The sequence below is a fragment of the Trachemys scripta genome, chromosome 11, assembly GCF_013100865.1.
Source record: "Trachemys scripta elegans isolate TJP31775 chromosome 11, CAS_Tse_1.0, whole genome shotgun sequence".
NCBI classification, from domain to species: Eukaryota; Metazoa; Chordata; order Testudines; family Emydidae; genus Trachemys; species Trachemys scripta.
The window spans coordinates 61,774,633-61,788,406 of NC_048308.1; the positions used below are offsets into that span (position 1 = coordinate 61,774,633).

Sequence of the window (13,774 nt, forward strand, 5' to 3'; positions counted from 1 at the left end):
TATAGTGGATACAGACTAACACGGCTGCTACTCTGAAACCTGTCATTATGCAGGGAAAGCAGATAACTGTCTACAGCTGTCTGATTCATGATGAGGGCATGGGAGGAAGTGGGTCATTTTATATTTGCTTCTGCAGGAGTGGGAGAATTGGTGACTTTTAAAACAGGAAAAAAGTCTGGTTCCAGATCTTCAGGCCTCTTTGAAAGCTTTTGTGTTGTAGCCTCTTCTCTCAAATCTTTCCCACTGTTTCCACAAGGCCCAGGTCACCTCAAGTTGGGCACTGCACACTAGTGGACACTTATGACCTTAATCTCTCTGTGCTTCAGTTCTCCATCTGTAAAATGGGGCTAATATCCACTCACTTCACAGGAGAGCTAAATTCCTTACTGTTTGTGAAGCACTCAGACACTGCCGCGATGAGAAAAGCTCCGGAGGTCATTATTAATTCTGTCTCTGGAGCAGGGTTTGAATAGGGAGCAGTAAATAAGATCTGGGGGCACTCACTAAACAGTGAGAAAACAAAATATTGAACAGCGGCTCACACAATGAGCACTGTCCCTCCTGTGCCCTGAATGAGGCAGGGAGCCTGTGGAGAAACAGTGTGTGACTGGAAGCAAAGACTGCATCAGAATGCATACACAAAAGGGGGTCAAATTTAAGTTGCATGGATGGACCTTAATTCGGGCATTTCCTCAGTGCTCGACTTTGCAATCTTAACGTTCTTTCAGTGTAATATTTGTGTGTGCAAGAAATACATTGACCTATAGATCCCTGGGACATGGAACTGGGAACATTTCTGAAATCAGGAAATCCAAGAGACCATTTCTGTGAGCTATAAACACTGGTTCCCTTCCCTTGTATTCATATGCAGAGTTCCCATGCAGCTCTGTAGAGACTCACAGATCACCACAGGCTCTTGCGGGATGTATTGAGAGTTAGCCACACTTTCCATGTAGTGGCTCCTTCCACAAGGTATGAAATCACCAAGCTAAGTCCATCTCCCTGGGTTACATTTACACACAGACAGCCTGCCAACAGGACTGTGGAAAACCATTTATTTGGACAAACTCTTGACGTGGAGACATTTCAGTAAAACAGGCATAAAATAAAACTAACTGGTAAAATGGATCTTGGTTACAGAGTAAAATAGACTGCAACGTTGACGTCATCAACGGCATTTCTTTTCTAAACACATGATTTCATAGCAAGAGCACCACTGGGAACACTGAATGAAACTTCTCCAAGCCAATCCACATCTTTAGCGTGGTCTTGGCAATTACCGTGTAAACATATAGGGCAGACATCACCCAGGTAGGGATAGCACCTTAGCTTGTTATCATATCTTATAGGGCCTGATCCCAAACCCACTGAAGCTAATGGGAATCTTTCCATTGACATCACTGGATTCTGCATCAGTATATATTACAATGTGCCTTGACAGATTTTCTAAAGGATACTTTGGAACATAACAGATCATAAGATCACTGATGGGATTTACAGCTTTGTTACATGGGAATGACATTAGGTAGCACAGGAGCACCATTACCTTGTTCTTCCACTGTTTCCCCCTCTGGCTATTCTCCAACTCTTTTTAAGTCAATAGGTCCAATGTGATTGGATTTATGCCCCGTCGAATCCCCTTGATATGGATGGGGGTGGATGGGGGCCAGTCAGTGCTGCGCTGTGCTCCATCACCTCCACTACTGCTCCTGGGAGATATGGATGTGCTGAACAGAGTCTAACCCCATGGCACCGAGAGCCGTTTGCACTTTGGACCCATCTCCGGCACCGAGATGCTGAGGCTGGTTTTAAAGCCCATTCGTCCCCCACTGGAGCAGGAGATGTAAAACAAACCTGCCAGCCATGACCATGATCCTACCTGTCTATTGGCCAGAGAGATGTTGGCACTTTAAAGTTTAACCTTAAACATGGCATTGGTGAGGCCCCTGGAGAACGGGGCAAGCAAAGAGCTTTAATTTGAATAAAGAAAACCAAAAATCAGTAGGCAAAGTATGTGATCAATCTTGTAAAACCGGGCAAGTTCTTAGTGGTCTTCGTCTCATCAGTCTAATTCGCCCCAGGGATCTGTATGTGTTCTGGAGGCTAGTAGCTAGGCTGCCCCTGGGCCTGTCTGCTGGGGGGACTCAGAGGGTGGGGAAGGCAACTCAGACCCAAGGGGATGAAAAGGGAGCTCCAAGCAGGGGCAGGGGGTTGTGCACAGACAGACTCTGGCACTATGGCTTTATATATAAACACAAGTTCATCAAGAATATTGCTAACTTTTTCATTTTTAAGAGACGCAAAGCATACACAGCCTGTCCTCTGGGCTGCGGGAGGTCCTCCCTGCCGCTCAATTCTCAGTAGCGACCTTCCTGGAGACTTTTAGGTAGAAGACGCCTTGCAGCAGGGACTTGTAGTCAGGCATTCGGAAGAGATGGTTCGCCTCATAGGCCACATTTTGCTCTTTGGTCTTCCCAGTAACAAGGGCCTGGAGATTGGACTCGTGGGCTTGGCTGCCTATCGCCAGCACGTATATCGTAATGCCCTCCCGCTGAGCCGCCTGCACTGCCTTCTCTATGTCATTTCTCGTGACCCCTTGAGAGTTGCCATCTGATAAGATCAGTACCCTTTTGCTGGCGCCGGTCCGGGAAGACTGCCGGTACAGGTTGGTGACGTACCGGAGGGCGACATTGACATCTGTGGCATCATTAAGGAACTCCATGTCATCAATCGCTTTGGCGATCACTGTGTAGTTCTGCAAAAACTGTGCCACTAGTCTCTGCTGGTTCTTGCCGCTGTACTGGACAACGGAGACGCGCACAGAGTCCTCCGAAGGCATGTGCGCTGTCAGGAACCGCTCCACCTGCCGCTTCACAAACTTCTTGGTGAGCTCAAAGTTCTGTCTCCCAACGCTGGTGGAGCTGTCCACCAAGAGAGTGATGTCAGCTGGCCCTGTGAAGTTGACTGCATAGAGAAAGTTTCTTTGTTATTACATGGCTTATCTTCCTTAACTGCTCCCCTTCCCCATCAGAGTCCAGTGGATTCATTGGTTGTCTCTGGCTTCCTGCTACTGAAGTCTCAATGAATTTGGAGTCTTTGCCTCTGTGCTCTTCAATCTATGCTTCCCTGAGTTTCATCTCACACTTTATCTTGCTCTTTTCTATCGGCTTCTCTCGGGTTGATTCTCAGGTCTGTATGTTGCTTGAAAAACCTATAGTCCCTTGTCTTTTAAACACACTAGGCTGTTTTCCTTGCCCTCCTGCTTCCTTTTTTGTCTAGGAGTGTGAATGCCTTCTGGGGCTCTGATTTGTTTGATCTAGCAGCCTCCGTGTTGAGTCTAAGGATTTTTTTAACTTTCTTTTAGCTTTAGGGTGTTCTGGATTAAATTCCACATTAAAAAAAATCCCCCTTTCTAAAGTTTACTGTCACTGTGCTAATTTCGGTACCTTTCCCTCCCCAAGAATTCCAAACTTAATTCCACCGTGGTCATTATTACTTCGTGGTTCAACTATGCCTGCTTTTTGAAGCAACTTCTGGCTGTCACTTAGGACTAAACCAAGAATGGCCCCTCTAGTCAGAGCTCTAGCTGCTCTGGAAGCAAATATTCAGTCTACTCTAGCCCTTACTCCACTGTGTCATTTGTCCAGCGCGTCTGTGGATAGTTGAAGTCCTCCATTATTACTGTTGACTTAGTTACCTCTTCCTCACCACTGTGTGCTCTCCACCCAGGCCAGCAGTTCAGCCCGGCAAGCCTAGATTCATTTTTTGGACTCAGAGACAGATCCTACTGTGTGGTCCTGTCCACTCAGAAACTGTATCTCAGATTCTCGGCACAGTGCTACGCCCCCACCTCTGCGCCCCCACCTGCCCTCCTTCCTGGGCTGCCTCTCACGAGTCGGAAATACTCACTTCTGCAGCTGTAGTCTGGACATTTCTTCTCTGCAAGAGAAACAAGCAAAACAAACCACCTTAAATCATTCCCCTCACTCAGGAAGGGTATTTCTTGTCTAGACACCAGGCCGATGGTATCCTCATGGCACCCCGGGATTAGAACATTCAGTCTATGCAGGACACCATCCCACAGTACTCAGCATTGATAGCCAGATTCGCAGGAGAGGGCTGGGGCTCCCTGCAGCACACCCAACGCCCATTAGTCACAGTGCTATTGCCAGATGCCCCGGGATGGCTCTCTCTGATGGTAGTGGGGCCACCAGGGCAGTTATCCCACGTTTGATTGCACGGTGCCGTGCTGGATTTCACGGGCATGCAGGAAGCGACTCTCAGCACCACTGCTAGATGCTCCAGTTCTGCTCCCTGTAAAATCCGGGAGGTCTGGGTGGTGGAGAGTGAACACCACAGCTTGTCCCCGTGGCTAGGTGGCAGTGACTGATCCCCGGGGACAGGCTGGGTGCCCAGGAATGACTCAGGGAGGGGCTACGCTGCGAGGTGCAGCTCCCTCTGTTCCCAGAGGAAGCCGAGCGTGTGTCTAGCTGTGTACGTACCAGGTGGCAGTGTTGCGGATTGTGGGGGAGTTAGGGCCCTGCACCCCTCTTCCCGAGATTCACTGCGACTCTCAGCCAGCCAGTAAAGCAGAAGGTTTATTTAAGGACAGGAACACAGTCTCAAGCAGAGCGTGTAGGTACGACCAGACCCCCTCAATTAGGTCCCTCTGGGAGGTTCAGGGAGCTTAGATCCCAGCTTGGGGTTCCCTGCGTTGCACCACCCAGCCCCAACCGAAACTAAACTCCCCACTCCTCCCGCTGCTCCTCTCCTTTGTTCAGTCTCCCGGGCAGAAGGTGTTAATTCTCCCCACCCCCGTTCCTGGCTCAGGTTACAGCTCAGGTAGCTTCCTTCAAGGGAAGTCCCACATCCCCACTGCAACCCCCCTGCAACATTCCCAGGTCAAATCTGCCCTGCTCCCTGCTCCGTCACAGGCAGTGCCAATGAAACAGCCCTACCGGAGCTTAGCACTAGGGAGTGGGCATTGTCAGAGCAGATGGGGGAGTGGCGGGCAGGGCCTCGTCTTGAGACGGGAGCTCGCCACTAGATCTAGAAATGGGTCTCAGGAGGGGCTGGGGTGTCCCAAGGCTCAGGGCGGCAGAGAGATTACAGGATCACCCCAACTCCACAGCCATATTAGGGTACCTGGACTGCAGAGCTGATGTCTAGAGTAGGCCAATACTACCCCCCATCAACAAATGAGCACAGAAGGACTAGACGGCCCTGGCGTTTCAACCATGATTTCCGGGAGGACTTTATCACAGCTTCCAGTTTTGTGCCTGTGTTTTTAAACCTGCAATTAACTATAGGCACATTCGACAGCACTTGGGCGGGTAATTGCCGGATTTACTGGTGAAATCACAGTGCTGCGATTCCTTATTTGTACTGTGGTAGCGCTTAGAGCCTTGACTAGCTTGAGGCCCCCCTGTGCATGAATGTATGAGACAGTCATCAGATGGCACAAAGAGGCAGGTACCTAGTTGGAAAGTGCTTCTGAATCTCAGGGGCTAACTGCAGTGCTCATCCTGCCAGTGCCGTGTTTTGTAAGAGGGCCACTGTCTGCTAAAACCTCCCTTGGCTGGAGAGAGGCTGGCAATTTGGAAACATCCAAAGATTGTTGTTATTGATTTACCCAAAGTCCGAGACAATGGTAGAATCCCTCATTGATCAGACTCCTGAATCATCTCCGTTCCCCTGACTTCAGCACACAGGCTGCTCCCTTTCGGAGTAACAGCCGAGAACATGATCAGCTAGGACGTGATCAGGGCCACCACCGCTCCAAACAATCAGGCTGTGACCACCCCTCTCCCATTAGCCCCCCAGCTCCCATTGTGTATTGCCCCCAATGTCACTTCTGGCTCTCCAGCAACACTACAGACAGGTAAGCAGCATGTGGGCACCATCCCACAGCAAGGCTCAGCTGGGTCACAGCAACGCCAGCGGAGGATGGTCACCCACCTCGGCAGATATATGAGGTCACGTTCTGGAGGAACGTGTCATCCAGCAGCTCAGCGTAGTTGTCCCTTTGAACAGACAGTCCCGGGCGGTAGGATGTGCCTTCACAAGCAATGACACCGAGTTGCTCCGAGTTAGGGGGTGCTCGGAAGATGTCACCTATGCCCAGGGAAACAACCTACAGGGCAAGCACAGATTCGTTACTGGGGTTTAACGGGTTGGTTGTCACTCTGTCTCTCTTTACTGCGGTGGTGCCCAGGTGCCTTCAGTCAGGCTCCGTCTCCCACTGGGCCAGTTGTGGCATGAACTATATGAACATGAAGAGTTTTCTAATGAAGATGACCAGCAGACAGGCAGGAAAGAGGGGTGTGATCCCAACACACACATCACATCCACACCCGTAGACATGATTAATAGATAAGTGCTCATCAGTTGCACTGACACTAACTCTCCCTGTCGTGGTGGTTCGAGCTAGCGTGCACTGGCACCAGGAGCACAGGTGTCAGCTGCACCACGTCTGCCTAGACAGTCGCTACTGCTCAGAGCAAGGCTGCCCTCTTCTTCTAGGGACCTCCCTTCTCAGGAAGCGCCAGCTAGCCTCAGGCCCGGGCTCGCCTACCTGGGTGTTGATTTCACAGAGCGAGGAGAGCGGGGTGAGGTCCCGCAGCGTGTCAGACCGTCCGTCTGTGATGACGATGGCCACCCTCTTGTCGGAGGCAAACCGCGCCAGCAGTTTCTCCTTGGTGAACTGAAGGGCTTCCCCAGTGTAGGTGCCACCCGCTATCCAGTTCAGATTCTTCACGGCCCTGCAAGCAAGTGCAAAGGGAGGTCAGCGCTAACAGGCCCAGGTCCTAGACAATCCTCCCCCCCCTCTAAACTTCAGAAGTCAGGTGAGTTCACAGCTGGGAATGACCTGCTTTTGTGGCTGATGAGCTGGTATTACAGGACAAGAGGGGTTTGCCGGGCTGCTTCATATTTCATGGCTAAATCACCAGTGAAAGCAAAGACTTCTGCTCCCAGGTGGAAAGGACTGTTCTGCTGTTGAACAGGTCTGCCGGCAAATGCGGTGTTCTTGGTCAGTCAACCTGGCAGATGCAATCCACTTGCACACATGAGGTGCTTGCATCCCCTTGGAGGGGACCCACACTCTGTTCTCACCACTGCATGCATTTAGACACCCAGTCACTTAATCTGGGAGAGCAAGTAGGGGGTTTGGCCTCCACTGGCACAACTCCTTGCAGCCGCACCACTGAGAGGGCTTTATAGACCTATGTAGTCCATACATGCCAGCCAAGGGCATAATCTCTTGTAAATGGCTTGTGATATGACGAAGAGCTGAGCACTTGTGGAGATGGACACCGCTCAGAGCTCACTGCAGGATGGGATTGATTGGGTGTGTTGTCAGGCCGAGCTAAGGAGAAATACAGTCGCTAGGGACTGTGCACGAACGAAGGAAATAGCACGCCACCCACCGCTGACCATCACTCGTCTCAGCACATTGGGACAGGCCCTCCAAAGCCCCACTGCTGACTCTGGGTACGTCTACACAGGGCTGCGACACACCCACAGTTACAATGCAATTAGCGTGTTGCTGCTTATTACAGCAGCAGGACTCAGCAATGCAGGACCCAGGCAGTGCTACGTGCAGGACAGTAACTGGCGCTGGTCTCTGAGCGGCTGACTGAAGCCCAGCTCCCAGGCCTATAGACTTACTCCTTCAAGTCTCTGATGTTGCTAATGTTGGCATCGCCCATAGCCACCAGCTCCTGGGTGTTGTCATGGCTGTACTGTACGACACCCACTCGGGAATCCCCACGTTCAAACTGTTGAGCAATGGTGAGACATGAATGGAAGTTGTGACCAAGGCAGGAATTTTCTGTCATATATGTATGAGTTATCGGCATGACTCTGTACCTATCACCTGGGCCCAGGGAAGCTGCTCGTCCGATATTAAACTGGACAATCCTCTTCTCTTCCAGTACTGGGACAAAACAGGACATGGTTTTGTCCGGTATTGGACGGGATCACCACCTCACCCCCCCTGGCTCTTAAAAATCCCTCCCCCCCACAGGGTGAGTGTACAAACACTGACACACCAGTGGACAGGGGCAGGCCCACGCTGTTCCCGGAAGGCCCCGAATGTCCGGTTTTCCAGGGACGTGTGAGTGGCCCCCCTACCTTGGCATCCATTGGGGGGAAAGAATTTGTGTTCTCCATAGGCCATGGGAGATCAGCCTAGGGACTTGAGACACAGAGCCACTAGGACTGGCTGGCTGGAATTAGCACGTGTGACTCAACACCCCTCCAGAGACAATGGGAACCCCAAGGACTGACAATTAACTACTCGCTGCAGATGCAGCTGAACATGGGAACACAGCTCAGCTGAGTCCGGAGAACAAAGAGGTGTAGAGCTGAGCTCTCAGGGTACATGTACACCGCAAAGAAAAACCCGCGGCTGGCCTGTGCCAGCTGATTCAGGCCTGTGGGGCTTGGGCTGCGGGTTTCACTACTGTGTAGACTTCCGGGATTGGGCTGGAGACCGAGCTCTGGGACTCTCCCACCTTGCAGGGTCCTAGAGCCTGGGCGCCAGCCAAGCCCGGTAGTCTACCCAGCAGTGACACAGCCCCGCAGCCCGAGCCCCGCAAGCCTGAGTCGGTTGGCAGAGGCCAGCTGTGGGTGTCCGAGAGACACCGGCCTCACCTGGAACTGACAGACAAAGGAAACCAAGATGGTTCCTACAGCTGCATGGCTCAAGGGAGCACTGGTGTTAGTCAGTACGGATGATGTCTAACCTTTGCTTCTCTCTGCTAAGCATTGGGTTCTGTAGCCAGGTGCCCAACAGATGGTGTCCTGGTTTTGAGAGGGCTGTCTGGTGTCACTGCAAATAGGCCCTGGGAGCCCTGTGCCCAAAGGAGGTGGGAAACAAGCCTCTGGCAGGACTCTGGCATGGCTGGACTCACTGCAGGGAGCCACGGAGAGCAACAAGGATTGCTGGCACCCAAAGGCCCAGTTTCAGAGCTGTGGAGGCCAGGGCCTGCTCCATGGAACTGTGTGGGTCCTTAGGGCCTGGCACACTAAACAGGTCACAGGTTACAGGCTGGGGCATGGACCAGACCCTGTGGATCTGTGACAAACATCGTCAACCACATGTTAGTGAGAGGGTAATGCATCCCGGGGCCCACAGGCAGCTCAGAAAGACCCGATTTTGTGCCTGAAGTGCCTAGAGATGCTGTGGCCTGCTAAAAAAGCCCCTACACATCATCACTGACCCAGAATGAGTGGAGGGAGGGGCCCACTTCCAGGCCCATCCCCTGCTTCTGGGGAGGAGAGGGCTTGCCGTTACAAGTCCAGGTCTATACTCAGCAATGGGACCTCCCCTCCTATCCTTCTCCGTTTTGTTCCAGCTGGACTCAGTGTAGGAACAGATGGAGGTGGCCGGGAAGGGCAATAAACCACCTTTGTGCTTCCCTTAATCTTAGCCAGGCCCCAGCATAACTTAGAGCAGCTTCGGACAGTGTTTTTGCATCCACTTGGCTGCCACAATCTCCTAGAGGCCGCGGTGGCGGCTGAGAGTGGCTTCAGAACAGCAGCACTCTTCCCATGCTCCTCTCCCAGGCACTGCCCCGGCACGTATACATGCAGGCTTAGGAGCTTAACTGCATGAACCCATCTTTGAACATCTCGGCCACAAGTGTATTAGCTAGGGAGCGTTATAGACTCAAAGGGAGCTGGAATGGATTTCCCCGTTCATCTAATCCAGCCACCCAGAGACCGTTCCTCAGAACAAGTCCCCTAAGAATTGGCTATTCTGAGGCAAGGAAGACAAGCCCATGGCAAAGGGTTCTGGAGAGTGCAGGATTCGTATGTTATTTTGGAGATATCCTATCTCCTAGAACTGGAAGGGACCTTGAAAGGTCATCGAGTCCAGCCCCCTGCCTTCACTAGCAGGACCAAGTACTGATTTTGCCCCAGATCCCTAAGTGTCTCCCTCAAGGATTGAACTCACAACCCTGGGTTTAGCAGGCCAATGCTCAAACCACTGAGCTATCCCTCCCCCCTAATGTTGTGTTAGGAGCTTCCGCTGCCACTGCTCTGCTCAGCTGGGCAAGAGCCCGCTGTAGTTACATGTTATTTACCAACTGAGCCTTATGTTGTCAGCATACAAGTGAGGAGCATTTGCCTGGTGTGTGTGTCTGCCCCATGTGAGGTGGCTCAGTCCATCCATTCTGCGTGGGAGGGAGATTTGTACCTGCCGCTGTGCACACACTACATGTCCCCTTGAAAACTCACCTTCACACGCTCATCTTTGCTCAGCCTGTTAATGACTTGAATGATGAAATCCTTGGCAATCTTGAAGTTCTGCAGGCCGATGCTCTCCGAGCTGTCCAACACGAAGAGCACATCGATGGGGCCGCATTTACATTCTGCAGCAAAGCACAGACCCAAAGGGACGTGTGTTAGGCAGCCCGGCTGCTTTGCCACAGCATAGTGCCACTTGCACGAGCCCGTGGAGTGACAGCTGCTGTCAGTCCATGGTGACGCGCTCGCTTTGCTAACAGAGAAGATGTAGCCCAAAAGCAAGCAGCAAAATCACCACACGTAGGATTGGAGATTTAGTTAGCTAGTTATTCCTTTTGATTTCCCTACGGCCTCTCCTGACCTTTAAATGCTCTACCCAGCTTATTAAACACACAGGCAACATTTCAAAGAGCTCAAACTGCACGAACCAGGTCCCTTACAATTCTCATTTCTTCCAGCTACTTAGCTCAGAAGAGACAGAGGTGTAGGTTGTGGGTGAGTCTGATTCTGCTAGCCCTCCTCCAAGCCCCAGTTTCGGCTACAGATTGACTGGGCCATCTGGGTTTGATGGGGGAGCTCCACCGCTGGAAAACAATTTTCCTCAGCCACTCCCACACCCCTGGTGTCTTTGGGTTCCTAAACCACTCCATCAAGACATTGTAAAGGGAAGTGAAATGGCAACTCCCTCATCCTAGGGAAGGGAGGGGACGGGAGGGGAGGGGGCAGCAGATCTGGATTTACAACATGTGCAGAACTGCTGTCTCTTTCAATACAGAAATGGTGGGAAAACGTCTCCCAGAGCATTGCTGGCCAGGGGTCATCTGGACAGTTATCTTCTAGAGATACAGCCAGACGCACTCTGGCCTCCTTACTGCGAGTGCCGGAGGCCCTCAAGCTTTCCCTGCTACAATTCCTGCTTGGTTCTGAGGCTGTGTTCTCTGAGCTCTTTCGACTCGACCAGATGGAATTGCCTGGCTAGTTACTGTGGCTTTGGGTACTGGAGCAGGAAGGAGGTGGGATGGAAACGAGCAAAAGAACCAGGAAACATTCCCAAAGAGTTTGTAAAGTGACACTCACCACAGCAAGCTGGAAGAAAGGGAGAGAGAGAGAATGTTAAAGCAGAGTGAACTGAATGTTCTTCCACCCAGTAACTCAGGCAGTACAACTGCAAGAGCTGCTATGAAATATTACAGCATGAGTGATGTACACAAGGACACAGCTCAATTACAATGTCTCCAGTCACAGAGGCTTCCCACACATGTGGTACATTTAAAAACATCTCCTAGGTTCAGAATGCACACGTTCAGCATCAGACCTCAGCACCAGCTAGACAAGAGGGGTTTCAATGAAAAGATGGAGGAGCCTCAGGGAATGTGTGTGGAGAATATATTACTACCAGATGATACCCAAACAGAATCTTTCAGGAAGTATCCAAACACATGTCTGCGATTTGGTGGACTGGCCAATCATTTTCTAAACAGAAGAGGAAGTTTTAGAATAGACTGTGTACAAGGAATGCTGCTTACCTGTGCTAAATACGGGCTGGGAAATGTTAGTTCAAATTTAAAAACCCCATGCAGTCACCATGCACTGAAAACTTGCCCAAACACTGTCGATAGCGTCTCTTATCACATTCTGCAGGGTTGGATGCATTAGGTATTAGAAGGTTTGAAACAATTTATTTGGCCAAGTTCCTTTCCTAGATACAGTGATTTATTACTTTAAACAACATAAATAAAGGACAAACCCAGACAGATTACGTAATTGTCAGTCAGAGTGCAGAGTGCAAACTCAGCTCCCCGGCTGGCCAGGTAAATGAGCACTGCATGCAGGGCAAACAGCATCATACTCCCCGGTGGTCACAGTAAGAGACATTCAATTCCTTTTTTTAATGAAAAATATTAAGGGCTTGATTTTCAAAGTCAGATGCAAGACTGCATTCAAAAATACATGCAGAGATGTGCACATCATTTGTATGTGCAGTTACTAGGAGCACGCACAAATTCAGTGTTTGCACATGCAATTCAGGTATTTGCATGTGTCTCACTGGCCACCACCACCTGATTTGCACACGCAGTTGCAAAAATGGTATGTGTAAATTACACATGCCTTTGCACACGAGGCATTAAAAATCAAGCCCTGACAGTCTGGGTGGCACAGGGCTTGCCTTAGGGAGGGCCTGTATTTTCAGATGCTCTCCCAGCTGCAGATAGTGTTAGACCCCCAGAGGACTGAGTTGCCAAACCCTCAGTCAGTTGGATGGGAACGGTGCCTGCTTCCCCATCTCTGACCCTTCTGCAGTGACTAGTCCCATGGTTCGTTGTGGATGAAAAGTGGCAGAAGCTGGTATCACTGTGGGTGACTCCTTGACAAGGTAGTGATGCCTCGATTTTCCACCCGTGCCATTTCACTCCGCCCCTGATGAGTGGAAGATGAGGGACTGAAAACAGGGCCCTCACACCCCAGTGCTGTCAGGGGACTGGCTGGCACACCAGGATGGCTGACCTGCCATCCTGGGGTAGTTCTCAGTCTGCTTTGGGCATAGGAGAGGTTCCGAGCTGAAATGCGCTGAGTAAATGGGCTTTGGGCTCTACTGTTGCAGCACACGGACTGTCAGAGTTTCTGCAGCCATTGCCCCTACTCGGGGGAGGGCTTCTGAACTGCAGGGTCCACCCAGAGACAGACACACTGGCCCCATGCTCCCTTCAACCCCAGGGGAACAGAGCTGGGCTCTGCAGTGCACTGGGGTGGGCAGCATGGCCTCATGGGGCAGCACAGCCCCTCAGGAGCAGGGCACGCGCCACGCTTCCCTGGGCTTTGCTCAGGTTTTCACCTGTGAAAAAAATCTCAGGCAAGAATCTGTGTAAAAAGTTTCTCTTTTTCCACAGGGGTTTCCCTGCAGCAACACCAGCCGTCGCATGAGCGTGTCTGGCAGGTGACTACCCAGTAGCCAGTCCCAGATCAAGGGCTTGCAGGTGGCTAGCCGGCTTGGCAGGCTGCCTGCCTTCCCAGACCAACCAGGAGGGGGATACTCACAGCACATTTTCATTATGATGTCTAAAATTTCACATTCCTGAAAAGAAAGGAAAAGAAACGCTGAAGGGCCTCATTAGTACTAAAAATTCATTAATCTCTGTGAAATCGCAGTCAAAGGCTGCCAGTTCTATTACTTTGGGCATATGTCATGGAACCCATATTGATACTAGGGGGTGAGGTATATGCTTGTTGTGTCCTCCTCAGTGGGAGGAAACCCAGGCCCTTACAGCTACGTGAACGGCTGGGTCCCAATAAAACACAGGGCTTCAGACTGGTAGAAAAGACCGATTGGAATCACTGGGAGGGCATGCAGGGAGGAAGACACAACTGGGTTTGGCCTCCTTCTGGCTACGTCCTGGAGTTTATACCACCCTACTGGGGACTTGCCCTGCACATGCTGCTGTCTAAGAACCTGCTAAAGGCATATGGTTCCCCTCAAGCCCTAGCACAGGGCAGCTGAAAGCAAGCGGTGCACGCAATCGGT

At 51.2% G+C, this 13,774-nt stretch overlaps 1 protein-coding gene across 1 annotated transcript in view; it reads right to left on the reverse strand.

Annotated features, from left to right (window-relative positions):
* Positions 1 to 1,038: 1,038 nt before the first annotated feature.
* COL6A1 (collagen type VI alpha 1 chain) overlaps positions 1,039 to 13,774 on the reverse strand; it is a 67,565-nt gene continuing 54,829 nt past the window's right edge. Inside the window, exons 28-35 of the mRNA XM_034785255.1 lie at positions 13,291 to 13,327; positions 11,332 to 11,340; positions 10,246 to 10,379; positions 7,669 to 7,778; positions 6,575 to 6,761; positions 5,959 to 6,133; positions 3,910 to 3,939; positions 1,039 to 2,964 (exon numbers count right to left, since the gene is read on the reverse strand). Of these exons, the coding sequence (XP_034641146.1) occupies positions 2,351 to 2,964; positions 3,910 to 3,939; positions 5,959 to 6,133; positions 6,575 to 6,761; positions 7,669 to 7,778; positions 10,246 to 10,379; positions 11,332 to 11,340; positions 13,291 to 13,327 (1,296 nt within the window). The 3' untranslated portion in view covers positions 1,039 to 2,350. The remainder of the gene's footprint in view (positions 2,965 to 3,909; positions 3,940 to 5,958; positions 6,134 to 6,574; positions 6,762 to 7,668; positions 7,779 to 10,245; positions 10,380 to 11,331; positions 11,341 to 13,290; positions 13,328 to 13,774) is intronic.